This window comes from Aristolochia californica, unplaced genomic scaffold (genome assembly GCF_029961685.1).
Source record: "Aristolochia californica isolate CCGP_79_NKW_82.1479 unplaced genomic scaffold, dmAriCali1.0.hap1 SCAF_16, whole genome shotgun sequence".
Lineage (NCBI taxonomy): Eukaryota > Viridiplantae > Streptophyta > Magnoliopsida > Piperales > Aristolochiaceae > Aristolochia > Aristolochia californica.
The window spans coordinates 15,425,349-15,452,672 of record NW_027181837.1 but is presented as its reverse complement, the minus strand read 5'-3'; the positions used below and the strand labels follow the sequence as shown (position 1 = coordinate 15,452,672).

The window sequence follows — 27,324 nt, the reverse complement described above, 5'->3', positions numbered from 1 at the left end:
GCTCTTGTCGCATCTCTGTAATTGCACGCTGCAGAAACAAAATGGTGGCTCGAAAGTTCTTCGTTCACCATAACGATTCAGAGTTCGAGGTCGATTATGACACGGAAGACGGTCTCGAAGTCGGTATCTCTCCCTAACAATTCTACTTCTCTCTGCGCAGTTCTTGTTAGCATTTTTAGATATCTTCTCTGCTCAGAACACGTTCGCCGGGAATGCTATATAATACTCCATTACTGTTAGGTTCTCAAGTTCCAGCTCTTCTCTCTTACCTCAATTCTGCCGGAGGAGCAAAAGGTTTTGCTTTTAATTTTTTCTGTTTGTAGGTTCTTAATGTTTCTCTCATCTTCTCTTCGTGATCCACTTTGATCACGACCTTACTGCTTTATTTAGATCTGCGGAGCTGTAGATCAGCTCATCAATGACGATTCCGACCTTGATCGGCTCCTGGCCAATTCCCTCCGCTTGCTGTCCATCCATGACCAACAGACAGAGTCCACTTCGTCCGCTGCTGACTTGGGGAAATCCGACGAGGAATTGGCTCGAATGTTGCAGGCAATTCTTTCTGATTTTTTTTTTTAGTAGAGCTTAATTTCCTTTCGAGGTAGTTTTAATGTTGGCGCGTGCGGACTCACTCTTTTCTATTGTTTTCGTTTCCAGGCTGAAGAGGAGGCGCTCTTTTATCAGCAATTTCATGCTGGCGAAAACAGGATGGAGTTTGATCTGAGGATTCGTCCTTATGTCAACCAGGTTCTCATGGTAATTGCAATTCTGCTGATTCTGTCCATTGTATTATGTTTGGTGTTTGGCAAATGGAAGAGAGGCCTAACTGCATTAACTTGGCAATTCCCTTGGAAATCTAGTATGAGGATCAGATTCGTCAAGAGGCAGCTCGGAAGTCAGTTCCACTAGATGAACTTGAGGAGAAGGCATTGGTTTCTTTGGCCAAAGTATGTTTCATGTTTCCTTTTCGGCAACTTGATTTTCATAGTAGGCATAAAGTTCATTTCTCTTTGATTTGTAAACAAATAAATGTATAGGATAAAAAGAGAAGAAGAAATAAGAAAAAGAAAGGCAGAATTGTCCAACTGGTCTTTACATGACCAAACCTATTTTAATAGAGAACCTGTTATCAATAGTTTCTTTACAAAAACGAATTTAATAGCACAATGAACAAAGAAAAAATTACTCCTAAAATTGATAAACTTTAACTCTCTAATTATAAGACTTATACACTGACTTGAAGACAACCATAGAGTACAAGGAGAACAAAGTAACCGAGGCTAGTAATCTTCTTCGGCTCCTTTTTTTTTTTTAAATGATTTCCTTGTGCTCCTTTTTTTTTGAAAGATAGGTGCTATCTTCTTGTGTTCCTTGATAACCATTTTATTAGAGCTGATGTGCAAGACACAATATTTTGGAAGATAGATACTTGTGAATATGTAATGTTGCCTCCTTTAGACCTTTTTTTTTTTTTTTTTTTTGAAAGTTGAACACCATACCATGGTGAGGGTTGAGCCAGTGGGCCATTTCATAAAAGTAAAAGAAGGGACCTTTGTGCCTTCCCTTTGGATCACAGTTTTCCTATGCATCCAGCCTGTAGTCTTCAGCATGATGGCCACTATTGCAAATTTTGCAATGGTGGCGAATGAGATTGCTGATCATCTTTCTTTTTTTGCCAATTTGATGTGTTCCTTCCGAGTTATTGAGGTATAAATGCTAGAATTTGATAATTTTATGCTGCTTTGAAGGAGATTAAGGCCAAAATAAATAGGGAGACCTCCTAACTTGCTCTCTTCAAGAGGAGCAACCTTCTATGCCTTGTAAAGGGAATGAATTTGGGAGAAAAGCTGGCTGCCTCCTTGGCACCCTTCATATTTATTTGGATTTTGCACTCAAGTATATCATCACAGGCCACAGCTAATGTTTGTTATAAAAAAATTACATTGATTAAATAGAGACATTGAGTGAGCTAGTAAGCTAAGTTTCTGACATCCTAGCCCCCAGCATGAACATTCACATACTTTGCCTGAATCCTCCCGTCCCCATGTAGCATCTTTTGGAGGAAGATGGGTAAACTAGAAGAGCACCTAAATTTGAAGGCTGGAGTCATGATGAACCCTTCTGTGATTGAGTATGGCTGAAACACGCTGCAACATGCCACCACAAGAAAAATGAGAGCAACATCAGGGAAATAAGTATAACTTGACCTATTCTATGCTTCAGCTGCAAAAATCGAAACACTAGATGAATGAGAACATGGCTTCACAATTCTAACTTTCATGCAATGTGCCAATTTTTGTTCTACAACCTTGTCTAGAACAAGAACTGGGGGTGCTAACTTTTGATCTGAGCACACACGAAGAGAGGACTGCCAGAAGGTTGCAGCCACAAGTAGACCAAATCCCTAACCATGAATACTTTCTACTATGGTTCCTATCTTATTTGTCCATCTGATTTCTGTCAGCAGCTAGATGTCCCTTGAGGTCACACTTCACATTCCTATCCTTCAACTACTGTTCCATTTCTCAGCTATATGGTTCCATGGTATAGTTCAATATAACCGATGGTGGCCTGCATTTTAATGATTCAAATGAAATTGTGCAGATGGCTGAAGGAAGAGTAATGTTGTGGGATCATTCAGCCCAAGTCCAAAATTTCAGCAACTGATTTAGCTGATTCCCAAACAAATTAGGTCGATGCACCATTCAACACTTTTGTCTAACCATTTCTTTGAGGATGATAACCTGTGCTTCTTAATGAATTGGTGCCCTGTAGAGTGAAAAATTCCTTCTAATAATTATTCAAAAAGATTGTTTCCACCAGAAAAATCAACTTCAACATGTCAATTAACTTCTCAAATTCTTTTGCAAAACCCTCTGGAATGTGTGAGTAGTATATTGGCATGAAGTCAACATTATATCATTCAACCATGGATTTGCAATGAAACTGCCGGTTAAATTGGCCTAACAAATATCATTTTAACTAGTTCCACTAGAGCTCCTGAATGATTTTCAAGACTCTTATTAAGAAAGGTTGAAAGAATCAAATAAGTTGAAAACACTCTGGAGTAGAGACATGTTCTACGGCTTTGAGTTGCAAAGGCAATTGCCATACCTGCTTTATCTTTGAGAGGCGGAATGAAGGAGTTACTGTCTCTTTCTCTATCCTGCAGCGCTCGGAAAATGGCTTAGGCTGGTAGTGGCTTTCAGAAAATATAGTAGAAGTCAACATCAAATCCTATGCACTGTCCCATCTCTCCTTGCACATTTCCCTCTGGGAATTGTCAAACCAAGTTCCCTGCCATCAAACATGAGCTCAACAACACAGCAGGTCCTTCCCTTGAGGTTCCCTCTACTGTTAAACTAGAGGAAGCAACACAGCAGCATGACCACTTGCACTTTTGCAAGAAAAGAAAATTTGACTTACTGGCAAGCTCGGCCAAATGATACCCAAAACTAGTAAAACTAGAACAAAAAGACACATGCAGTGCCCATTGGGATTTGAGTATATAACCCCAGATTCTACCAATGGTAAGTCTGGAAAGATTGAAAGCGTGCCTCATTCTCAAGGTAAAAGATGACGAAGTGGAGGACATAATGATGTGGGGAAATCAGTCTTACATTGGTTATTGAATTGGATGAACATGGGCTTGTTATTTGGGAAAAAGCCCCGTAACTGTAACTATTCATTTTAGGATGGATCCACACCCAACATTAACATTCTTTTTCTTAGGTATTTCTCTCTTCAAATTAATGTATTTAACTCTTCTTAATCAAGTTACTTTTCTTATTGTGTTAAAAAAATTAATCTATTTGACATTTCCAGTCTCCTTAAGATGCACTAAATTTAATCAAAACCATTCTGAACATGTGCACAACCTAATGTTAAAGTGTGTGATGTGATTTAGATAGTCTTCTGCCTTGATGTGATCAGCTACTGGAATTTCTTTTTTGTGCAAATTTTCTAATCAATGTCATTGAAATCTCTATGATGTTCTTAATAGAAGGGAGAATTTAAACCTTCAAAAGTTGAGGAAGATCATGCCTTCTTGCTCCAATTGCTTTTCTGGTTCAAACGGTCATTCAGGTTTCAATCTATACTTATCCTTTTTCCCTACTGTACTTAAATTATGCTTTCTTTTTGAGGGATCAGAGCAATTTGTAGTAATTCAAACTGTTTAGAGTTTTGCATCAATATAACTTGTCATTTACTGATAGGAGACAGGGTGGGGAATACCATAAGCTAAGGTTAATCTAGTCCCTGAGAGGAATAGATGCCCTGGATTTGAGCATATGAACCTATTGATTTAAAGTGTGGCTCAAACACCAAGACCAGCTTTTAACACTTTTAAAGAATCTTCTTCAGTGATATTGAGTACAAAAAGTTCCTTTCATATCCCAAATAGCAAGACTGCTGGTTGACTGATGTAATTGGATTCCAAGTCCCCCACCCTGGCACGTGGTAGGTTTCCTTTAGAAGTCCAATGAGCTCGATTTTTCATACTGGGAGCTAGCAATTTTCATGTCAAACAACTTTGATGAGTGTTGGATTTACTTCTAAAAGGACTTTTTAATTAGCTGCAAGAGATTCCTTGAATACCGATTTGCAGCAGCATGGAAATTGGCAAGTTGGTGAATTCAAGAAAGTTCTTAGCTTTTATCCTTATATGTTGCGACCCTCGTTCTCATCAGTAGTCAGCATTTTTGCAGTGCAACAAAACTTTATAATTTCAAAAGGAGCAAAAAAAAAAAAAAGGTCAAATTAGTCACATAAAATTTCTACCTTTAATTATCTTGAACTATTTGAGAACACGTTTCCTGTCTGTTGGTTTGATTTTGTTTATTTTATAGAGGAACATTTAAGGGCAACAGTTTCAGGCCTTTTAACTGTTCTATTTCTGTAGTTGGGTTAATTCACCTCCCTGTGATGGCTGTGGTGGTAGAACAAGTGCAATAGGCATGGGAACTCCCCTTCCTTCTGAGATTCAGTTTGGAGCTTCACGAGTTGAACTTTACAGGTAGAACAAGATCTTGTTGTGTTATTACTAAATTTGTGCATGACAACCAAATCTGTTAATCGATGAAATGCATTAGGATGTTTTGTTAAGATAGGCTTCCCACCAAAGAAGTGCTACTGTATGTGCTCCATTACACAGTGCAAGTCAAAATGTCATTTCCAATTTGTACCATATTGTAACTCCTTTCAGATGGTTAATCAATGAAACACAAGATCATTCTCTATTATTACTAAGTTGTGTAATCCTTTTCTTGCTTGTACTTTGTAGTTTTCTGTGTAATGGACAACTATGTTATGTAGAAGGAAAAGAATCTTTAGAATTACTTCTGCCAAATCTACAGAAACTGTGCTCTTTCTTTCTTTATTTCTCTCTCTCTCTATCTATCTATCTGTCTATTCATCTCTCTATTTTGGATACATATATGTATATTTATGCACACATACACTATATTACTAGGAGTAATCAAATACCAAATTCTACTCTATTTAAAATTTTGTAAGTATTTAATATATGTTAAAAGGTTTTTAGTTCAATCAGGTATATGCTCATGAAAGAGAGGATTTTTTTGTCACATTAACTATTGGACAGATCGTTTTAGCGGCAAGCAGTGGCCTTATACTTTTTTCACTTATTCTTAGAAAAACTGTATGTTTTGCAATGTTCTGTTTCACAAATCTGTGATCCAGAACCTATTTTTCTTTCTCTTGTTCATGTATGTCTGTGTACTAAACATTTTGACAATGTTCCCAACTCTGTGATTCTCATAATTTATACTTTCCTTCTCTTGTGCACATCACTATCTGAACTAAACATTGTGACAATATTCAGATGTAATACTTGCTCAAGACTTTCTCGATTTCCACGGTATAATGATCCACTCAAGGTATCAATTTCTATCTCTTAGGTCGCAAAATCTGCTTAAACTCTAGTTTGCTGCTGCCCATTTTTCTATTAATAAAAGAAATGTGAGATGCAAATTATTGTTTTAAATTGAAAGCTGCAACTAACTTTATGAAAATTTTGTGCAGCTTGTTGAAACAAGGAAAGGACGCTGTGGGGAGTGGGCTAATTGCTTTACCCTCTATTGTAGAGCTTTTGGCTTTGAATCTCGTCTGGTTAGCAGTTAACCCATGCTTTCCTTATGTTATATTACATTCCTGTTGCTAAAAATGTTGGATTATTATTAAAGTGCAAATACTTTTTAAATTACTGCTTATCTGATTGTCTCACTTGCATGCTGCTTAGTTACAATAATACATTTTTGTTCACTTTCTGTTGATTGAACCTTTATTATCACTGCTGTAAGTACCAGGCCGAATATGTTGACAGAACTAAGACCAAATTGAAGCATCTCTAGTTTTGAAAACTTGAAACATGTCGAAGTGTAAAAACTGGATGATTTGGTTGGTTCACATGGATCCACCACTGTTTTGATAAACCATTAAACCAGCTGCGTAATACCATCATTCCAATTTGCATTTGAAGAAGCTTGGAAGTAAAGATTGTTAAATAGTGGAAAGTTATTACTCTTTCTTTTATAGCAGTAATAAAGGAAGCCAAAGTGGTATTAATAGGTTTTGAATTAGTGATTATGCTTCACCTGTCCACTTCAGAACATCCTGAAAATAATTCTGTGGACCAGCTGACTAGCTAGTGCAAACCTAGGAGGACAATATTAAACCAGCATTGAAAATCATTAAGGATTACATGGGACAATGGCTAAATGTATACCTGTAATAGTAGCAGTTAATCTAGACAAGGAACCATGCAAAAAAAAAAAAAAAAAAACTCATGAGAGGTAAGCATACTTGATGTCAACAACTTTGGCTGCTTCTACCTCATCACTTTTAGGCCCATATTTTTCTAATTACTTTTTTAATATCTTTTGTAGAACTTACACCATCATCTTATTTCTTAGTAATGCACCTTAAGGGTTAGCTCAAGGAGGGAAAAAAGAATGAAAAAAGGTCTTTGGTGGAAAAGAGATAACTCAATTGTTCAACATTGTGGTCTTTGAGGCCTCCAAATCTTTAAAGAGAGGCTTCATGGCAAGCTGATTATCGAAGGCGACTTAAAGACTGTCATCAGTTGATGTTCAAAAGATAGCTACCCTCCTTGGCGCCACTGGCCAATCACTGATTGTATTGCTGACATTGTGTCATCCATTCGTTGTAATTGGAACCTCGTTCCTAGATTAGCCAATTCTTTGGTTGATAAATTGGCTAAATTCGGAATCTCCCAACAATCTCTCATTGTTTGGGAAGGTTTTCCCTCTTGTAATCTTCTCGTTTGAGCTCTCATAATAAAATTCAGCATCATTTAAAAAAAAAAAAACATTGTGGTCTTTGAGTCAACTACAAGTTGGTAAGGAAGAAAGGAGAAGCTGAATTTAAAAAAAGAAAAAAATAAATAGACTGGCGGTGTGCTTATCAAATTGGTTATTGAAACTAGTTAACCTCGAATAGGATTACTAAATTTTACTAATCTATGTTCAACAACAAGACCCTCTTACCATGCAACTCATGTAAATATAACTCGTTACATTGAGCTCGGTTCTATCCCAAAAAAATTAGCTACTTAGGAAGCCTATTGCTAAATCTTATAACCATTAACTTTTCTTCCCATTTCTTAATGTTAAGACTTTTTCCTACTCCACACTCCTCACACCTAGGCTTACACATAACGGGCCTAAGACATCAACACAAACTCTCAATGGAGTAAACAAACATAGATTCTCACCCCATGAAGCTCATAATACATAGATACCGTGGGGAACACTAATTGGGCCTTGACCCACTTACACATCCTACTCTGATACCACTATTGGATTGAGCCCTGTTCCATCCCAAAATGACTAGCCACTTAAGAGGGCAATTGTTCAATCTTATTATTAAATATTTTAATACTTCTCAATATTGGGGTTTTTCCCTCTCAACATAACTCCCACTGCCTGTTGTCTGCATCTCAACTTATAGTAATAACTTGTTAAACTTGGAAACATATCGATCAGTAAAAATGACAGAAATATTTTTGCAGATTATATTAAGACTTGAACCCACTAAGCTAATTATTTTATTATGTTGGCATTTCTTAACAATCTCAAAGGCCCAGGGTGAAGGTAAGGCTTTTTACTCACTAAATCTTCATTTCCAGATCTTGGACTTTAGTGACCACGTGTGGACGGAGTGCTTCTCAAATTTGCTCGGAAGGTAACAGTTATTTGCTTGTCTTTTGTTTTGTTATTTTTGCAAAGAAACATTTTGATGTAGAGCATGCTAGACCATGTGCTAAAGTAATTGAAAAAGTATAAAATTGAAGAGTATAGAGAGAGGAATTGAGAGGGAGAAGAACAAGAGAGAGAGGAGAGAAGAGATAGTTCTGGAAAGACTCGTTGGGGGGCGTGCTGAACCCTGATCCTCTTATATAACTTAAGTGAAAATTACTGATTTGCCTTTTTATACTTAAATTCACTCAACTCCTTATATCTCCCACTATATGTATCCAAATTACATGAAATTTGAACTAGAGATAGATCTAAACATGTAGAACAATATAAAACCTACTCTAGAGATCCATAAGTCCTAGCTTGTTACAAAAATATCTGAATTCGCGTTTACCCAAGGCTTTATTAGTAAATACATCTTTAACTTGATCACCAAATCAAACATAGGGAGTGACAACATTTTTTTTCATCACAGTATCTCGAATGAAGTAACAATCCACCTTAATATGCTTGGTTCTTTCATGAAAACTGGGTTCCCGACAATGAATATGGCTGCTTGATTGTCAAATACATAGTCATCTACTCATCTCTTTGTAGATTCAACTCTCTAACCACCCATCTAACCCACATCAATGCACTGACTGTATGAGTCATGGCTTTATACTCAGCTTTAACATTGGAGTGGGCCACAACGTTTTGCTTTTTGCTCTTCTAGCTTATCAAATTACCTCCTAAGAACACACAAGCCGGCGGGAGATTTTCAGTCAAGTTTTGAGAAAACTTCTATTTTTTAATGATCATGGGGTCTAAAGAATAAGCCTTTTCCTGGTGACCCCTTTAAGTACCTTGTTGACAAACAAGTACAAGGTCATTTTGGTCATTTCACCTTACCTTCACTCTCATATCTTGATGTAATCTTGTTGCTTATGTTGGATTATGTATATGATCCAATTTTCATGTATATACGACATGTAGAATGTGAGATATAAAAGGTTAGTGTTTCACTAAAGTGAGGGGGATTATTGTAATTTTGTCAAACCCACTTAAATAAATAGGTTGGGGGTCGTCTTTTAAGAGTTTTTTCCTCTTTCTTTTTCTCTCTCATTCTCTCTCCATCTTTCTCTTTCCTTACTTTTTTCATGGTATCTAAGCAGTAGATCACTTCTGGGAAGACTCTTTATCAACCTTTTTCATCCTTTGAAGTCGATGTTTACATAAAAGGAGCTTCTCAGGTTTTCCGGCTATGGTTGGTAAAAATCCATTTGTTTTTGTTTTTGTTTTTTTCTCTGCCATGACCCTTGGTTTATTGGTTCTACTATTCCTAGGACAGTTCTCTATGTTGTAAACTGCCAAAAAGGGGATTTTTAATCTTGTCTTGGGATGTGCACCAACCCCCATTCTGCCCATGCTGACATCATCACCAGTTTATGCTGATATCAGCCCTAATTGTTAACTATTTGGGTTATTTGATATGGAATTTGAAGTCAATGCTGTAATCTGTGATTTTTGAAGTACGCACATCATAGTAACTGCCCTGACCCTGATTTTACGTGGTGGGGCCCACCTAGGTTGCTCATACAGAAGCTTTTGGAAGGTATAATTAATCTGATTTGTGTTTATGTACAAGCATTATGGTTGATCTTGGTGAAGTATATACTCCATCTAAAAAAATTTCTCGTTCTGATAGGAAGAATATAATTACTATTACATTTGAAAAATTGAATGGTGACAATTATCTCAATTGGGCCAAATCCATTAGGAAGTATTTAAAAAACAGGAAGAAACAAATGTTTATTAGGGATGACCCTCCTATCCCTCTTGATGATGATTGGAAAGCAGAAAACAGCCAAGTTATGACTTGGATTGTTAGCAACATAGTCTATTCTCTTCGGAACCAGGTTATGAGTTTTAAGACTGCCAAAGCTGTGGTTATCTCTACAAGTATTATATGCTTAAGAGAGCAATCTTTCAAGGGTTTATGAGTTATATACTGATTTCTTTGGCTTGAAAAGAGGGAACAAGATAGTGACAACGTACTACAATCGTATTCTGGGTATTTGGCAAGATATTAATGTTTGTTATTCATTTACTACACAGGAACTCGGGAAACAACAAAATCAGCTTCTAGGGGAAAAATTCCTTGGTGATTTGGGTGCTGAATTTGATAGCATAAAGGCATAGGTCCTCGCCTTTGATAAAGTACCTAACCTATCTACTACCTTTAATAGGGTAATAAGAGCTGAGAAGATAATTGTGTCAAAAACAGGGAAAAATGAAACAATGGTGAGGCCATGGCTCTTAATACATCAATTGTTGCATCCGGTTTCACTGATGCGTCCAGGGGATGCACAGGGACTGGTAGATGCAAAGGTAGAGACAATTCAGGCCGAGGACGAGGCCTAGGGGATGGCAAATCTGAAAGGCAGTTTATTCATTGTGGATGCACTAATAATTAGTGATTTGGGTGCTGAATTTGATAGCATAAAGGCATAGGTCCTCGCCTTTGATGAATTACCTAACCTATCTACTACCTTTAATAGGGTAATGAGAGCTGAGAAGATAACTGTGCCAAAAACAGGGAAAAATGAAACAATGGTGAGGCCATGGCTCTTAATACATCAGTTGTTGCATCCGGTTTCACTGATGCATCTAGGGGATGCACAGGGACTGGTAGATGCAAAGGTAGAGTCAATTCAGGCCGAGGACGAGGCCTAGGGGATGGCAAATCTGAAAGGCAGTTTATGCATTGTGGATGCACTAATAATTACTTGGACAGATGTTGGATAAAGTTTGGAAAGCTTGTATGGGCAATTCTACTATACATGATGCTACCATATCTGTACCTGATGTTACAACACTTGTCACATCTAGAGCCACAGATAAAATGTGACAACTAATTTAGCAACAACAATAGATTGCTCAACATATGGCAACTCTCAATTACTTCCCCATCTGCATCCTTGGCTCATACTTTTCCTCCAACAAGTATGTCTGCATTCACTGTGTGTCATTCCCCATCTTGGGTACTTGATTATGGAGCTACTAAACACATGTTAGGTATGTCCTCGTTATTTTCTGATTTAGAGGAGTCCCTGTTGATTAACATGTCAATCTTGTTGACGAGTTAGTTTCACCAGTACAAGGAATGGGAAATGTTACTCCTACTTCTTTCCTATCACCTCAGTTTACATTACTTGTTCCCAAATTCCTTTTAAATTTGCTGTCCGTTAATCAACTTGCTAAGTCTATAAACTGTTCTTTAACCTTCTATCCTATTTATTGTGTTTTTAAGGATCTCGTGACGAGGAAGACGATTGGTTCCACTTGTGAGAGAGGAGGACTGTATTATTTGGACAGACATATACCAGATAATACATTACATGAGTTGGGCACAATTGATTCACCTCTACAATGACATCTTAAACTAGGTCATCCATCACCTATAAAACTGATTCAAGTAGTTCCAGAATTTCCTTCCAACATTAATTTCCAGTGCGAGTCATGTCAACCGGGCAAACATCACTAGAGTTCCTTTCCAGTTTCATCTCATCTGAAAATTAACTTATTGGAGCATGTTCACTCAGATGTCTGGGGTCCTTGTCTTGTGACTAGTCAATTCGGTTATTTCATTCGTTCATGATTTTAGTAGATGTACTTAGATTTATCTCATTCGAGAAAAATCTGAAGCTTTTGAGGTTTTCCATCTTTTTTATAATGAAATAAAGAATCAATTTGCAACCTCAATCAATGTTTTTCGTGCAGTCAATGGTCTTGTGTTTATAAATCAGAAGTTTAACTCTTTCTGTCAATCTTGAGGGATTATCCATCTTGCATGTTCACTCCACAATAGAATTAAGTTGCTGAACAAAATATCGTCACCCAAGGTGGCTTGAACTATGATGGTTCATATGAATGTCCCTAAATCATATTGGGGTGATGTCGTACTTACTACATGTTTTTTGATAAAAAGAATGTCGTCTTCAGTTCTTCATGGTAAAATTCCTATTCAAATTGTATTACCAATTGCACCTCTTTTTCCGATACCACTGCCTGTATTTGGCTTCCTTTGTTTTATTCACACTTTCAAACCATCTAGGGATAAATTGTTTGCTCGTGTTATCTAGTGTTTCTTTTTTTTTTTACTCTCAGACACAAAAAAGGTACAAATGTTTCTGTCCATCTACGAGAAAAGCATTTGTATCTGTAGATGTTACATTTTGTTATGATGTCCCATTCTTTGAGTCTTCTACATTTGAGACAGTTCCTCCTATTCCCTCAGTTCCTACTCTTGTTATTCTTGTTCTAGTTGATGACTGTATTTAGACTACACGAGATGTCCCTACTGAGAAACTACTATAGGTATATTGGTGCTGACAGACATCTCATCCTACTCCAGACCTCTCTCTCACATCGGACCATGACTTTGCATTGTTTCCTGATCCTGTGGTAGATGACCTACACCTTCCTATTGCTCTTCAGAAGGGGGTTAGGAAAGGTACTCACCATCCTCTATCTCATTTTGTCTCTTTTAATTTCTTATTTGACAGTTATCGTAAGTTTGCTTTGTCCATCTCTACTTGCAATATTCCTTCTTTAGTGCAGGATTCTCTCTTGTCTCCTCATTGGAAGAAAATCATGAATGTTGAGATGTAAGCACTAATTAATAGAGATACTTGAGAGTTATGTGACTTACTTTCAGGGGCTGTAGTGGTTGGTTGTTGATGGGTGTATGCAATAAAATACAATGTAGATGGGTCCATCAAAATATACAAGGCATGTCTTGTTGCTAAAGGCTACACCAAGACTTTTGGAGTGGATGTATTTGAGACTCTCCTGTTGTCCGGTTGTCTGGTTGTCCGCTTGTCCTCTATTTGAAACTCACCATCCTCTATCTCATTTTGTCTCTTTTAATTTCTTATATGACAGTTCTCGTAAGTTTGCTTTGTCCATCTCTACTTGCAATATTCCTTCTTTAGTGCATGATTCTCTCTTGTCTCCTCATTGGAAGAAAACCATGAATGTTGAAATGTAAGCACTAGTTAATAGAGGTACTTGAGAGTTATGTGACTTATTTTAAGGGGCTGTAGTGGTTGGTTGTTGATGGGTGTATGCAATAAAATACAATGTAGATGGGTCCATCGAAATATACAAGGCATGTCTTGTTGCTAAAGGCTACACCAAGACTTATGGAGTGGATGTATTTGAGACTCTCTCCGGTTGTCCGGTTGTCCACTTGTCCTCTGTTCGAATACTGGTCTCTGTTGCAGTGAATCAAGGCTGGTCTCTGTTCCAGCTAGATATAAAAAATGCTTTCTTGTATGGTGATCTTGAAGAAGAGGTGCACATGGAGCAACCTTGTGGGTATGTTACTCAGGGGGAGACACATAAGGTATATTGACTCAAGAAAGCTCTTTATGGCTTAAAACAGAGTTCACGAGCATGGTTTGAAGAATCTAGCTTAGTGGTTATGTCCATGGGATTTTTTAGAAGTCACTATGATCATTCATTGTTTAGTATGAAGAGATCGTCAGGGATTATTATCTTATTAGTATATGTAGATGATATCATCTTATTAGGGAGTGACATATTAGGCATTGAAGAAGTCAAATCACATTTGGCGACTCACTTTCAGACTAAAGATTTGGGTCAACTAAAATATTTTATGGGTATTGAAGTTGCAAGAAGCAAGGAAGGAACTGCTTTGACTCAGAGGAAGTATGTAACTGACATGCTTCAAGAGTATGGTCTTTTGGGAGCTAAACCAGCTAATACACCTATGGAGGTAGGACATGATCTTCATAATAATCAGAATCCGGAGTTTGAAAGATAAAACAATTATCAGAGATTAGTGGGCAAACTCATATATGCTATAGTTACTAGACCAGATATCTCATTTGAGATCATGGAACATCTATGTAAGATTTACCTAGAGGCTACACAGAGAATCTTAAGATATATGAAAGGACAACTAGGAAATGATCTTTTCTTTAGACCCAATGATCACTTGAGGATTAAGGCTTTTTCTGATGTTGATTATGTAGGCTCTAAGTTTGACAAAAAATCAACTACTGGGTATTGTGTCTTTCGGGGAGGAAACTTAATCAGTTGGAAGAGTAAGAAACAAAATGTTGATGCTTGATCTAGTGCAAAAGTAGAATATAGAGCGATGACCGACTATGTAAGAGAATTAATGTGGGTAAAATTTGTTGCCTAGGAATTAGGCTTTTATAAGAAAGATCCTATGACTATGTATGGTGATATCTAGGTGGCGATCTTCATTGTTTGTAATCCGGTGTTTCATGAAAGATCAAAACACATAGAGGTAGATTGTCATTTCATTCGAGATGCAGTGATGAAGATGGAGGTGACAACCCCATACGTTCGGTTTGGTGATCAACTTGGTGATGTTTTCACTAAAGAATTGGGGAAGCATTTTCTGTACTTCTGTGACAAGCTGGGCCTCTTTGATATATATGTTCCGGTTTGAGGGAGAGTGTTGAAAAACAAGTACAAGGATATTTTTGTCATTTCACCTTAACCTCACTCTCATATCTTGTTGTAAAGCTTGTTGCTTATGTTGAATTATGTCTATGGTCCAATTTTCATGTATATAGGACATGTAGAATGGGAGATATAAGAAGATTAGGGTTTCACTTAAGTGAAGGGCATTATAATAATTTTGTCAAATCCAGTTAAATAAATAGGTTGGGGGTTGTGTACGACCCCAAATGCAGCTCTCTTTTTAGAGCTTTCTCCTCTATTCTCTCTGTCTCTCATTCTCTCTCCATCTCTTTCACCTTACTTTTTTCATACCTTGTATTGTTTGTGAAACCTCCAAATGAATCTTGCAAGGACAATCCATAAATTAACTGATCACATTAACGATAAAGGATATGTCAGGGCGAGTGACTGTAGCATATATCAATTTACAAACTAGTCGGCGGTATATAGTCTTGTCATTGAGCTCATCACTCTATTCATTATGAAATCATGCCCTACTTCCATGGGAATCTCCACTGGTTTGGCACCCAGCAAACCATACTCCTCCAACATACTAGTAACATACTTCTTTTGTGTCAATACGAGGCCTACTTCTAGCCACCTCAATACCCAAGAACCCAAATCTTTAGTCTAAAAGTATGTAGTAAGATGGGCTTTTACCTCCTCAATCCCTGTGACATCACTACTAGATAAAATAATATAATCCATAGCAAGCAAAACCACAACACCAGACTGTCTCTTCATGATAAACAGTGAAATGGTCATAGTGATTTCTAGAAAAGCTGAAAGACAGCCACATGACTAAATTTCTCAAACCATGCTCGAGGGCTTTGTTTGAGATCTTGAGTTTGATTACTAGTCTCCCCCTGAGTAATATACCCAAGAGGTTGCTCCATATGTACCTCTTCATGCAGGTTGCCATATAAGAAGGTATTTTTAATATCAAGTTGCAACAATGACCACCCTTGGTTCACGGCCATAGAGATCAAAATTTGTACAGAAGATAATCTAGCAATTGGAGAGAAGGTCTCAAATACATCCACACGTCTGAGTGTATTCTTGAGCTAGTAACCAAGTCTTGTATCTTGCAATGGAGCCATGCACCTTACACTTCATAGTATATGCCAACGACATCCAACTACTATAGCACTAGGGGGTAAGTCACACAACTGCTAGGTGTCCCTATTTAGTAGGGCCTTCATTTCAACATTCATGGCCTGCTTCCATTGAAGAGATGTGAGAGTATCCTACATAGAAGAAGGATAGTATAGGAAGACAATGACAAAACAAAGGTTTTGTACTAGTCAGATAGGGATCAAAAGATACAAAATGTGACAGAGGATACTGATCACCTTATCAAAGAGCAATAAGAAGGTGTAGATCACTTACCACAAGTTCCGCAGACGAAGAGGGTTCATGATCCAGTGTGAGGGAGGGACGTGAAGGTTGGTGTGGAGTCACATGCCGTTTATGGTATGCTTGTGGCGGTTTCTCTGCAGTAGCATCAGAGGAAGGACTAGGAACATCCTCCATAGGAGTGGGGACAACAGTCTCGGGACCAGTGATAAATGAAAACACATCTAAGTTCGACAAAGTAAAGAATGAAGTATCCTAAAAAAATGTCACATTTGCCGATATACATGCTTTCTTAGAAGTAGGACAAAAACATTTGTATCCCTTTTGAGTATGAGAATATCCCAAGAAGGCACATTTTACTACATGAGGAGACATTTTATCCTTGGAAGAACCAAAAATATATGCAAAGTATACACATCCAAAACACAAGGAGATAATAGAAATAATATGACAGATGGCACAGACACCTATTAGAAATTTCATCTCCAAGAAAAGAGGAAGCCATCTTGTTGACTAGAAAGCAGGCAATACGAATTGTATCACCCCAATATGATTTTGGTACATTTATGTGTAGTAACATAGTGTGTGCCACTTCCAATAGATGGCGATTCTTACGCTCATCTACTCCATTTTGGTGTGGAGTAAAGATACAGGATGACTCATGTATAATACCATGACTTTGACAAAACACATCAAAATTTTTATTCATAAATTCCTAACCATTATTAGTGCCAAGTATACAAATAGAAGTATCAAACTGATTTTTGATTTCATTATAAAAATGGTGTAACACTTCAAATACTTTAGACTTCTCCCATAGGAAATACACCCAAATACATCAAATAAAATAATCAATAAACGAAAGTAAGTGCTTATAATGAACAATGTCAAATACTGGGCACATGACACGGGCCCCAAACATCATAAGGAACAATGTCAAGTAAACGACTGCTTTTGGATTGGCTTAAAGGAAATGGAGTCCAAAGATGCTTGCTCAGTTGATGGGTCACATTGAAATGTAAGACTGGAAGGAAATGCAGGAAAAAGGTGAGCAATTTTGCAAGAGAGGAATGACCTAGCCATAGATGTCCCTGTAAAGGTGAGACTGCTGAATGTAGAGCTTGTAAAGCATCTTGTGAGTGACTCTCTAGACTATAATCCATCTCTTTCAAATATGGAAACAATCATTCTCCTTGTCCCGAGATCCTGAAACACATATTGAGAAGGGTTAAAAGTGACAAAACAACTCATAGATTTAGTGAGTTAACTAACTAATAACAAATTAAGGGAAAATTTAGGAACAAACAATACACATTGAGGTGACATGAATGAAGATGGAACTAGAGTACTCATTCCTTGAACCGATGAAATGGATCCATCAGCTAAGGTGACATATTTAATAGTAGAAAACTCTTTTAAGTAAAAAAATTAAGATGATGTACCTGACATATATGGGCAGTAGCTCTTGAGTCAAAGAACCCAGGTGAATGAAGGATGCACATGAAGAGCAGATTTGCCTGAACTAGCCATAGTGGTTGTAGGAATGGAAGACTGAGCCATAGATATTGAAGAAAAAGCAGCAGTCAATTGTGCCATTAGCTGAACTTGCTATTACATTTCATTAGATGCCTTGGGTATAACATTCACCATAGGCCCAGTAGATGCTTTTGTGCCCTCATGAACAAGAGAGTTTGCCCATGTAGGTTTACCGAATTTAGTTCAACACTTGTCAGAAAAATGGTTGTAATGGCCACAATGAATACATTTTTTGTGAGGTGTAATATCACCCCTGCCTCCTTTGCCTTGGCCATCTCTTCGTCTGCCTCTAGTACTTCCATCTCGACCTCTAGCTGATTCGGAGTTACCCAGAGTATTGAGTGCAGGCACAGTAACATTGGTCACATCTTCCCTGGGATATAACAACAAACTCTGCTGAAGCTGTAAATAGATACTGTATATGCTCTGAGGCTAATAGCTGTGCCCGAACCGCATCAAACTCTGGCTCCAAGGTATCCAATTTTTTTTAATTATGTACCTGTCCATGCTGTTTCTAGATTCCCTTTTATTAGTAGTAAAGGGAAGGAAAACATTTATCTCCTACAGTACACCCACCAGTTCATTGTAGGATTCTGTAATAGATCTCTGACCTTTTTGGAGGCTGAACAATTTGGCATTTCCTAAGCATAAATAGATTTTAAGGATACCTGTGTTTCCTTAATAGTGTCACAATCCATAACTTGATTCCTCATATTGGAATCAATGTTGTTGATCAGCTAGGTCGTAACCTGACTATCTTCAACTTACTAGTCATCATCCAGAGGGACAAGATGATCCTCTCTAATGAACTTGGACTCTCTTCGCTTTCAGATATATGTGAATTGATTTTGACCTACGGAGATAGTTTTGACCATTAAGTATCTCAAATGTAATCAAAATCAGATATTTTCCCTCTGAATTTCCAGATTTCCTTATTGGGGTGATGATTTCACCAGCATCAGCCATGAAAATATCACTAGAATAATACTCACTTCAACCCTAATTTCACTTCACACCACAATTGATCAATTCCCATCTATGGGCCTGACTTCAAAAAATTAGGGTAGGGTAAACAAACTCAATGTGCGCCGATCACCAAGAGATTGCGTAATCAAACTATGCAATTAAACAACACAATTCACAAATCCAACACAGTTAGGGCTGGCATCAACCTTTTCAGGATGATGTAGGCAGGGCAATAGTAATAGGGGTACGCACAACTCAAAAATAGGTAGATTCAATTTAATAAACCCTCATGGGGTAGTAATCAATCTCACAACTGCTCAATTTATCGTAGAGGCCATCAACCCAAAGGTTGTGGCAGGCGAAGAGCACACAAGTTCAGATTTTTTGCCAACCAATCAAACCCAAATCTCAAGGAATGCCAACTAGGAATTCGTAGGCTTCAATGAAGAGAATTGGTGAAGAGTAGGGGCTTCCAACTAAGATCTATTGCTCTGATACCATGAAAAAATATACAATTGAAGAATATAAACTGGGGAATTGAGAAGGAGAAGAAGGAGAGAGAGATGAGAGACAGACTCTAGTTGGTGGTCAAGCTCGAAACCCATCCTCTTTAATAACTTAAGTTAAAATTACAGCTTTGCGATTGTACTCTTAAATTCGCTTAACTCCTTATATCTTCCACTATACATATCCAAATTACATGAAACTTGAACTAGAGATAGATCTAAACATGTAGAACAATATAGAACCTACTCTAGGGATCACATCTTATGTAAAAAGATAAAACTACCCTTCAACTATTTTTCTAATAGTAACCTTTTAATACAATCAGTGGTGAGATGTCAAGTCTAGGAAAACATAATGTGAGCCAATCAATGGAACATAGATTTCCAACAGAACAGAAACGGGGTATTAATAGTTTGATGAGGCTGTGCATTGTCTCGGTGGGAGGAAAATATGGTTTTGACACTTTGCATGGTTTGCCTGCATTTTATAATTCATAGATGCTGTCCTGAAGAACTAATGGTTTCTTTTTGTTGCTTTAGGTGGATTCACCTTGATCCCTGTGAAGGAATATATGACAATCCATTGCTATATGAGAAAGGGTAATTTTCTATAGCTGCAATTTTCTTTTCTATGTGATGATTTCTTTACCTGCAAGATTAGTTCTTTCCTTACCTGTTCTGCATTCTGCATGTAGATAATCTAGTGTGAGGTAACCAACACAAGTGGACCTATCAGTCAGTTCTAATTGCCATATCCAATTAAAAACTTGATCTAGTGTGAGGTAAAGAGCTGACACAAGTGGACCTATCAGTCAGTTCTAATTACCATATCCAATTAAAAACTTGTACGAATAAACCAGGGTCTTCTTGGTTAGTGACTAGGTGAAATGACTATGCTAAGCCTTATGCATTCTTGGACGTGTTTTCAGTTTTCGAAAGTAAACTAGGTGCATCAGGCAAGTTTAAAAAATGTTAGCTAGTACAAATAGTGTACACCCAAGTACTTATTTAAACTTTGCATGTCTGAGTTAATGTATGCTATCTTTTCATTTGTTCAAATTAATTACTACTACTTTTTCTTTTACTAGATGGAAAAAGAATATGAGTTATATTATTGCAATCTCAAAAGATGGAGTACATGATGTCACTAAACGTTACACAAGGAAATGGCATGAGGTAAACTCTCTTTTCTTCTTCTTCATATCATATATATTATGTATGTATCTTTTGCTTCTTTTATTATTTCAGGAAAGTTTAATTTATTTTTTAGAGTATGCGGTGTTCAGATTCTTTCTAGTTATTTAGCAACCCTGGCTAGGATCAGACAAGTCTAATTGGCATTATCCTGCAGTATTTCAGGTCGCTGAATCTTGAGGCTGAAAATGGTGCTTGAACTTACATGCACATTGGCCACTTCACGATATTTTACTAATATATGACTCTATTTGTTTATTCTGAAAATGCAGTTGTCGGTATCTGCTCAATAAGAAACCTGAAATGTGGGTTAGGTAGTAATGTAGTACATAGCTCCGATGTTGTAGAAATGGCTGAAAACTATGAAGACAAACTAAGCCATTCTTAATCATTAAAGGTTTAAGAAAGAAGGACGCAGAAAGGAAAAAGGAAGACTGAAAGACAGCAGTTATTATTTTTTTCTGGAATGTACTTCGTCTTAGAACTTTTTATCAAGGTGAATTCAGCAAGTTTCTACTTGTAATAGTTTCCTAGCAAGTCTCCTACTTGTTTCTTTGAAAAGTAGTTGGTTAGTCTGTTTTGAATTTTGAATTTCAATTTTTTGTTATCAATGATGATCAATGATGGATGAATAAGAAATTTCCTCTCGGCTGTTATCTCTTCTTCTCCCTCACAATTCTTCTTCTTTTCAATTCTTCATCTTCTTCTTTTGTTCTATCCTTCCAGCAACGAAACCCACCACTCAATCATCTCAAAATCAGGTAGGTTAACTTCTGATTAATTGTCCCTCATCAGTCAATTCTCCCCCTAACGAGAGCAGCTTCTCAAGCTGTCTTTCTTCTCCTCTTTTCTCTCTTCTTCTTTATCTCTTATCTCTTCTCTCTTGCATCTAAATCTCAAACTTTTCAGTCCTCTTAGTTTTCAACAATTTCTTTAACATTAGAATGATGTACTACATTGGTGGTTTTTGATCCCATCATCAGAGTTTGGCCATGATTGGAATGATAGATTGTGTTGTGGGCCATTGGCAAAGTTAAAGATGATGACGTCCATTGTAGGATACTAAATAGATATGGTTGTTTAAGTTCTTAGAACTATAATTCTGCCAGCTACCAACCTCTGATTGCCTTATCACTTATGCATTCAAAAAGCATTTCCAGTCGCCTGACTATGCTACTGGTGGCCTCTTTGAATGAAGATAGTTGTACTTGTGTTTATTTATTAATTAAGTGTAAGTTTTAAAATCTGTTCTTTTCATAGATCCTATTTTCTCTTGCAAAGGTCAGCCTGAATGCAAGTAACCTAATTTTTAGTAATTACTATTATATCCTCTGGAGCTTATTTTTTGGAGCTTCAGGTTTTGTCCAGGCGAATTCTTGTCACAGAGTCAACTGCCTCTTCTGTGCTCTCCAGCATTACAAAAGAATGTAGGAAATCTTTTTCTCCAGAAGAAGTTTCCATGCTTGAGAAACACGACAGAAAAGAAGCAAAGGAGCTTGAAGAAGATCTTCACCTTCCAGAGGATGCTTCCATCTTGTTACCTGGGCGACAGAGTGGGGCCCAAGAATGGCGTATTGCAAGATCTGAACTAGGTTCTGACTCGTTGAGTTCTTCGTCATGTCCAATCCGTATATGTGTAGATAATCATGTTAAACAAATCTATGATGCTCTCTCTCTCGTCTTGTCACAATTAGCCAATTCTGGTCTCACAAAAGCTGAAATTATTGGAATTTTAAAGATGTTTAAAGAGTTGATCTTGGACCTTAGGAGTAGTTCTTTTCGAGTGAGAAGAACTTCCTTGGACACAAAGTCATTTGGTGTGCAGTTTCCTTTGGATCAATCAATGCATGCTATGAATGGGGTACTTGCTGCTCTTTCTTTAAAGTGTGATCGGGATTCAGTTGAAAGGTTGAACATTTGCCTGGCAGGGGATCCTGTTGAAACCTCTTTATCTTTGCCTGTAGCTTTTGACGTTCTCGAGGAATTAATAGATAACTTAAACAACTACAATGACTTTGGTCGAGAACCTCTCTCTCGACCACTTCTGAAGTTTAACAGAATAACTTCTGGTTCTGTCCTTGCAAGCGGTGAAGAGCTTCCATTTGGAATTGTAAGTCTGTTTATCTTAATTAGTTTTTATCATAACTAAGAGTATAATGGAAAGTGCTTGTTGACGCTAATGTTAAATTGAATGCAGGCTTCATCAGCATTTGATGGTACTCGTTCGTCCAAGTGGGAAGAACCAAATGGAGCCAAAGGTATTGCACTTTAGTAGAATCAGATGATTAAAATATCTTTATTAGATATGTTCCATGTGAAGTGTTAAGGTTTGTGACCTGTCTTATTTATTTCATTTTTATTTTCTGAAAAAGTAAATTGAGTCTTCCTAATATTTAGGGTTTATTGCACTGAAAAATTGCAACAATTTGATGTTTTCTCTTACATTTAATTCTCATTGTTAATATTAATATTATCAATCATAATATCAGTTAATGTTAATAGTTATTGTTCTTAGCATTGTTACTGTTATTCTTCTTCTGTTGTTGTTGTTGCATCATATATTTCCAATCCTGCAGGTTGCTGGATTATATACAAGCTATTGAATGACCAAGTGTGCGTTCTTGAAGCATATGAGTTTATTTCAGCTAATGATGCTCCTGAAAGAGATCCTACAGAATGGTGAGAAAAATGACCAAGGTTTTTGGATTTGTCCTTAGAATGAGTTCCACATATTAAGAATTTAGCTGGTGGCTACCTTTTGTTGGATGGTATTCATCTACTTCTGGATTTAATTTTGTTCACTTGTTAACTGCATTCGTTCTGTAGTTTGCTCCTTTAGATCTTATTTATGTTTCATAAAGTAATAGGGGCAATTTGCTTAGTGATAAAATTTCATTGGTCTATAGGGGTGTAAATGGATCTGGATATTATTTGGATTTGAGCCAGATCTGGATCTGAAATTTCAGATTAATCCGATATGTCCAGTTTAAATTTGAATTTCGGATTCAGTAAATATCTGGATCCGATATATTATGAATGACTGCTTTATATTTCTCCTTTTCTTACCCCCCAAGTTTTAAATCTTAGACGTTCTACTTTGTCTTCCAAAAGTTTGAATCGTTATTTTAAATTTTGAATCTTTAGGGTCTGTTTGGAACCCCATGGAAAAGAAAAGAAAAGAAAAAAAAATGAGAATTTGAGCATTATTGTTCCCAAAAATAGTTAGTGAAAAGGAGAATTTGAGCATTATTGTTCCCAAAAATAGTTAGTGAAAAGGAGAATTTAATCATTATCTCATTTTCACTAACTATTTTTGGGAATAATAATGGTCAAATTCTCATTTTCTTTTATTTTCTTTTCTTTTCAGGGGTTCCAAACAGATCCTTAGTGCTTTATTTTCCAATGAATATTTTGATAAATTTTTATTAGTTTTATAATATTTATATCAGAGAATCTTGAGAAAGCTATCATTTGAGTCTTTACTTTTCCAATAACTTCCATCTCCCTTTCTTTGTCTTAGATCCTCTACCTCTGCAAGTCTCCCTCATTCCCCTTCTCTTTCTCTCTCCTGACTCTCTCTCAATGGTTTTCTATGTAGTCTCATCTCATGTCCCCCCTATCAGCTCTTATGTCTCTCTTTTTCTCACTTCTCTGTTTTTCTGTCAACCCATCTCCATCTCTCTACGTCTCTTCTCCTTTCGCCCTCTTTTATCTCACTTCCTCCGTGTTTTTCATCTCTTCATTTCTATCTCCCTTTTGCCAATTTTATTTTTTTCTTTGTTTCTTGTATTTTTTCTCTCAGCCCCTTCCTCTTTCTCTTTTTTTTTTCCCTATGGATTTTTTTTTTTTTGCCCTTGGCTTTTTATCTATATTTTTTTTGAAGAGGAAGAGAGTAATTTTTTCTTTGTTTTTCTTAATAAGTGTCTCAATATCTCAAACAACCACTTTTTTTTTTTTCATTTTTATTGTTTCTGTTATTTTCATTTAATTTTTTTTATCTGGATATTATTTGAATTCAAATTATCCGGCAGAACTGAATTTGGAACTGTAACTTGGGTATTTGTCAGATATCTGAAAATTTGCAAAAGGAACGGATTCAGAATTGCAATATCCAGACCGAATCTGATCCATTTACAGCCCTAGTTGTCTTAATAGCTGGTCCTAAACTTGTTAAATTAGAGTTGGGTAGCAGGTGTTTGCTAGTACATGCCCAATTCATGCAGTGCATTTTTTGAGGCTGCTAGCGCCATCCAAGAAAGGATTTCTGCTGTATGGGTCCTTGGTTGCTGTGACATGCAAAAGGTTGTGTAGAAAGGAGGAAAAAGGGTTTACTACTATATGGTTTGCTCTAGGCTCAGATGCTCCTGCTGACAATGATTAGTCAAAACCTTTCTATAGTAACATAATTGAACAGTTGTTGTCAGAGTAATTGATCAGTCGGGTGCTACATGTCAAGATATTTGACAAAAGGCTGATTAGTTGCAGCATTCAGGCAAATTGGAGCTACCGTATTAGGTTGGCTTATGGACAGAAAAAATACTTTGGAACTGAAATAATATCTACTACCAGTCTACAAAAGACAGTTGGGGCATATATTTTGTAAATCTGTAAAGGGGTAGTCTATCTTACAGATGACTAACCTTACTCGTGTGTTTCAGGATTCTTGAAGGAAGTGAGGATGGGGGTCACAACTGGACCCTCCTGGACAAACAGACAGCTCAGTTGTTTGAAAGGCGCTTTGAGCGTAAAACATACAAGGTGAATGTCTCAAGGCGGTCGAATATGTTCAGGTAAATGATTGTTTTCTGTGTGACCTACGTAATCCATATAACCAAACAGTAGATGATTTTGTTCAAATTCATGCTTGACCATTACCTAAAAGTATAAATGAAATAAAGCATGCACTGGCAATCCTCGAATTTCATCCAGATTTACTAAAGTGGTGGAGTTTTTCAGATTCAGATTCCTGACAGTTCAAGATGGCAAGAGAAATTCACGGTTCCAAATAGGGGGTATCGATCTTTACGGGAAAGCTAGTTAAGTATTCAAGTCAAATTTAGTTTATCCAAGTATGTAATTCCATCAAATCTCCCGGAGTGCACAAGCAACTTTTATCCAAGCTGTGACTGAAAATCCTTCTAAAAGGAAGGCATTCTTGTAATCAACTCAGTATTTCCCAATTGTGTGAGAGTCATCCTTGCTGTTATAGTTGACGAGTAAAAAGAAATTAGTGATAGGATTTTATAGCTTACAGTTTGTTGATTGTTGCTTTCATACAAAGTTGAATGATTATGGGCGTTATATAAATCTTTCTGTGATGTTGATTTTACTCTCTCGATGAAAATATGAGACAAGTTCTTACCTACTTAAAAACTCTGTATTTATAGGTGAAGTTTGCAAGTACATGGGTACAGGCTATGTAAATAATAGCTCCAAGAGCAGACAAAATTTTTAGTTTTGCTTAATTGTTGCTTGAAGAGAATAAACTCTTGAGTGACAAGAGTTTCTGGCGAGGAGAAATGCTTTGTCATGCTTTGCCAACGAACTCAACGTCAAACAGTAGAACTGAATCTGGTGGAATTATACAAGAACCTGCGCCATCGGATGCAACAAAAATTCAATTTTGCAATTCATAATCTTTCAAGTCAACACTTAACCGAACTGTAGTAGAAACCTTGCCTCCTTTGCATCCAGCTCCTCTCGCACCATATCCAAGTCCTGGAGGAAGCTTGAGGGTGCGTTTACCACCTAAAATCCAGTTTGAATGGGAGACATCTTCTAAGTGTTTAACTAGTATAAGATGAACAAAATGTAGGAAAAAATTGTGTGTAGCTTACCAGCAAGCATGGGAGGGATTCCGTCACCACCTAGAATACCCTGATCCCAGCCTTTTATGACCTGTGTACAGGAAAGAGGGAGTGATAAATAGCTCTATCTCAGGGGTTTTCCTTCACCTTTGGTGTAGCAAGTGAAGGCTTATGAAAATGGTACCTCACCCACGCCTACACGAAAAGTAAGAGGTTTCCCTCGGTTGTAGCTGCTATCAAATATCTTTCCGTTCTCCAATTTGCCAACGTAATGTGCCTGCAGCATAAGAAGGGACTCTGAGACTGATAAATGGTGGAGACCATTAAATACCTTTGACTGAGAGAGGGAGGAGAGACCTTGATAAGCTGACCCTTGCTGGCCTCCGGACCGGTGCCGACAACGCGGTCGCAGAACTCCAGGCCCGATGGTGCGACGGTGAATATGCACTGCTCCCCCGCCGCTGCTTTTGCAGTCTGTTGTCCGACGGCATTCATGAGTAGACAGACGCCGAGTCCTGCCAATGCCTCCCTCCTGTTTAAACTGCAACCGAAGCCCCCTCGCTTCTCTTGATGTAGCAGAGGGAAGAGTTCCACCTCCCGCCTCTCTTCTGCCGAGGGCGTCCGCGTTGGGGTCAGTATCTTCGTCTGCTTGGAATCACCTATTCCACTACACTTGCTCAGAAGTTTAGGAGAGGTCATCACCATGAACGCGCTGGAGCTCATCTCTCTGCCCACGCTAAGTGCTCGGCCAGCCGAAGAGATTCTCGCTGAATCGGATAAGATGGATGGGAACTTGGAAGTGTAAATATTTAATTATCTTTATTTTTATCATTATTTAAAATTAATTTATTTAATCTTGAATATAGGAATTGATAATCTGATTAATTTATTTAATCTTGAATATAGTTTCTTACTGGGAATTTCACTTAAATACCTATTTAAAATAAAATATTTTTAAAAATACCGACGTCATCAAAATATTTTTAAAACTACCCAACTTTGACCAGTCAAATGCCTATGTGTGCAGTCAAAAGCGACACATAAGCTTTGACTGCTTATGTGTCACTACATCATCTATGCAGTAAACATAGATCGACACGTCGTCTGCCATATCATTATTTTATCATGTCATCTGCCATGTAAGCTGACACGTCATTAAATAAAAATTAAATATTTTTTTAAAAAATAAAAAAATCAGATACATTTTTTATTACCTAA

General features: G+C 37.2%; 2 protein-coding genes across 3 annotated transcripts; one reads left to right on the top strand and one right to left on the bottom strand.

The window, feature by feature from the left end:
• LOC137953050 (peptide-N(4)-(N-acetyl-beta-glucosaminyl)asparagine amidase) lies at positions 1–25,717 on the top strand. Of its 2 annotated transcripts, XM_068800238.1 has the most exons (18): positions 1–119; positions 241–294; positions 391–552; positions 658–756; positions 861–947; positions 4,004–4,086; positions 4,904–5,017; positions 5,846–5,900; positions 6,046–6,132; positions 8,171–8,226; positions 19,646–19,705; positions 20,194–20,281; positions 21,657–21,891; positions 22,228–22,409; positions 22,497–22,557; positions 22,876–22,978; positions 24,958–25,089; positions 25,256–25,717. In XM_068800238.1, the coding sequence occupies exons 1-18, from the start codon at positions 42–44 to the stop codon at positions 25,338–25,340; spliced, it is 1,821 nt and encodes a 606-aa protein (XP_068656339.1). In that variant the 5' UTR covers positions 1–41; the 3' UTR covers positions 25,341–25,717. The 2 variants fall into 2 exon arrangements, with proteins under 2 accessions (XP_068656339.1, XP_068656338.1); XM_068800237.1 differs by having other exon boundaries at positions 21,657–22,409.
• Positions 25,692–26,860, bottom strand: LOC137953051 (peptidyl-prolyl cis-trans isomerase FKBP13, chloroplastic). Its single transcript, XM_068800240.1, has 5 exons — positions 26,464–26,860; positions 26,291–26,383; positions 26,137–26,197; positions 25,979–26,047; positions 25,692–25,891 (listed from the first exon to the last, which is right to left on the bottom strand). Exons 1-5 carry the CDS (start codon positions 26,827–26,829, stop codon positions 25,827–25,829), a joined length of 654 nt encoding a protein of 217 aa, XP_068656341.1. The 5' UTR covers positions 26,830–26,860; the 3' UTR covers positions 25,692–25,826.
• Between the last annotated feature and the right edge of the window lie 464 nt (positions 26,861–27,324).

Bases quoted from the DNA above. Each gene is read 5' to 3' on its own strand.
- LOC137953050 (XM_068800237.1), top strand. From the start codon at position 42: ATGGTGGCTCGAAAGTTCTTCGTTCACCATAACGATTCAGAGTTCGAG. The intron at 295-390 runs GTTTTGCTTTTA...TGCTTTATTTAG, and splicing joins TTCTGCCGGAGGAGCAAAAG to ATCTGCGGAGCTGTAGATCA. The intron at 553-657 runs GCAATTCTTTCT...TTTCGTTTCCAG, and splicing joins AATTGGCTCGAATGTTGCAG to GCTGAAGAGGAGGCGCTCTT.
- LOC137953051 (XM_068800240.1), bottom strand. From the start codon at position 26,829: ATGAGCTCCAGCGCGTTCATGGTGATGACCTCTCCTAAACTTCTGAGC. The intron at 26,384-26,463 runs GTCTCTCCTCCC...CTTATGCTGCAG, and splicing joins GCAAGGGTCAGCTTATCAAG to GCACATTACGTTGGCAAATT. The intron at 26,048-26,136 runs GTAAGCTACACA...ACTGGATTTTAG, and splicing joins AATCCCTCCCATGCTTGCTG to GTGGTAAACGCACCCTCAAG.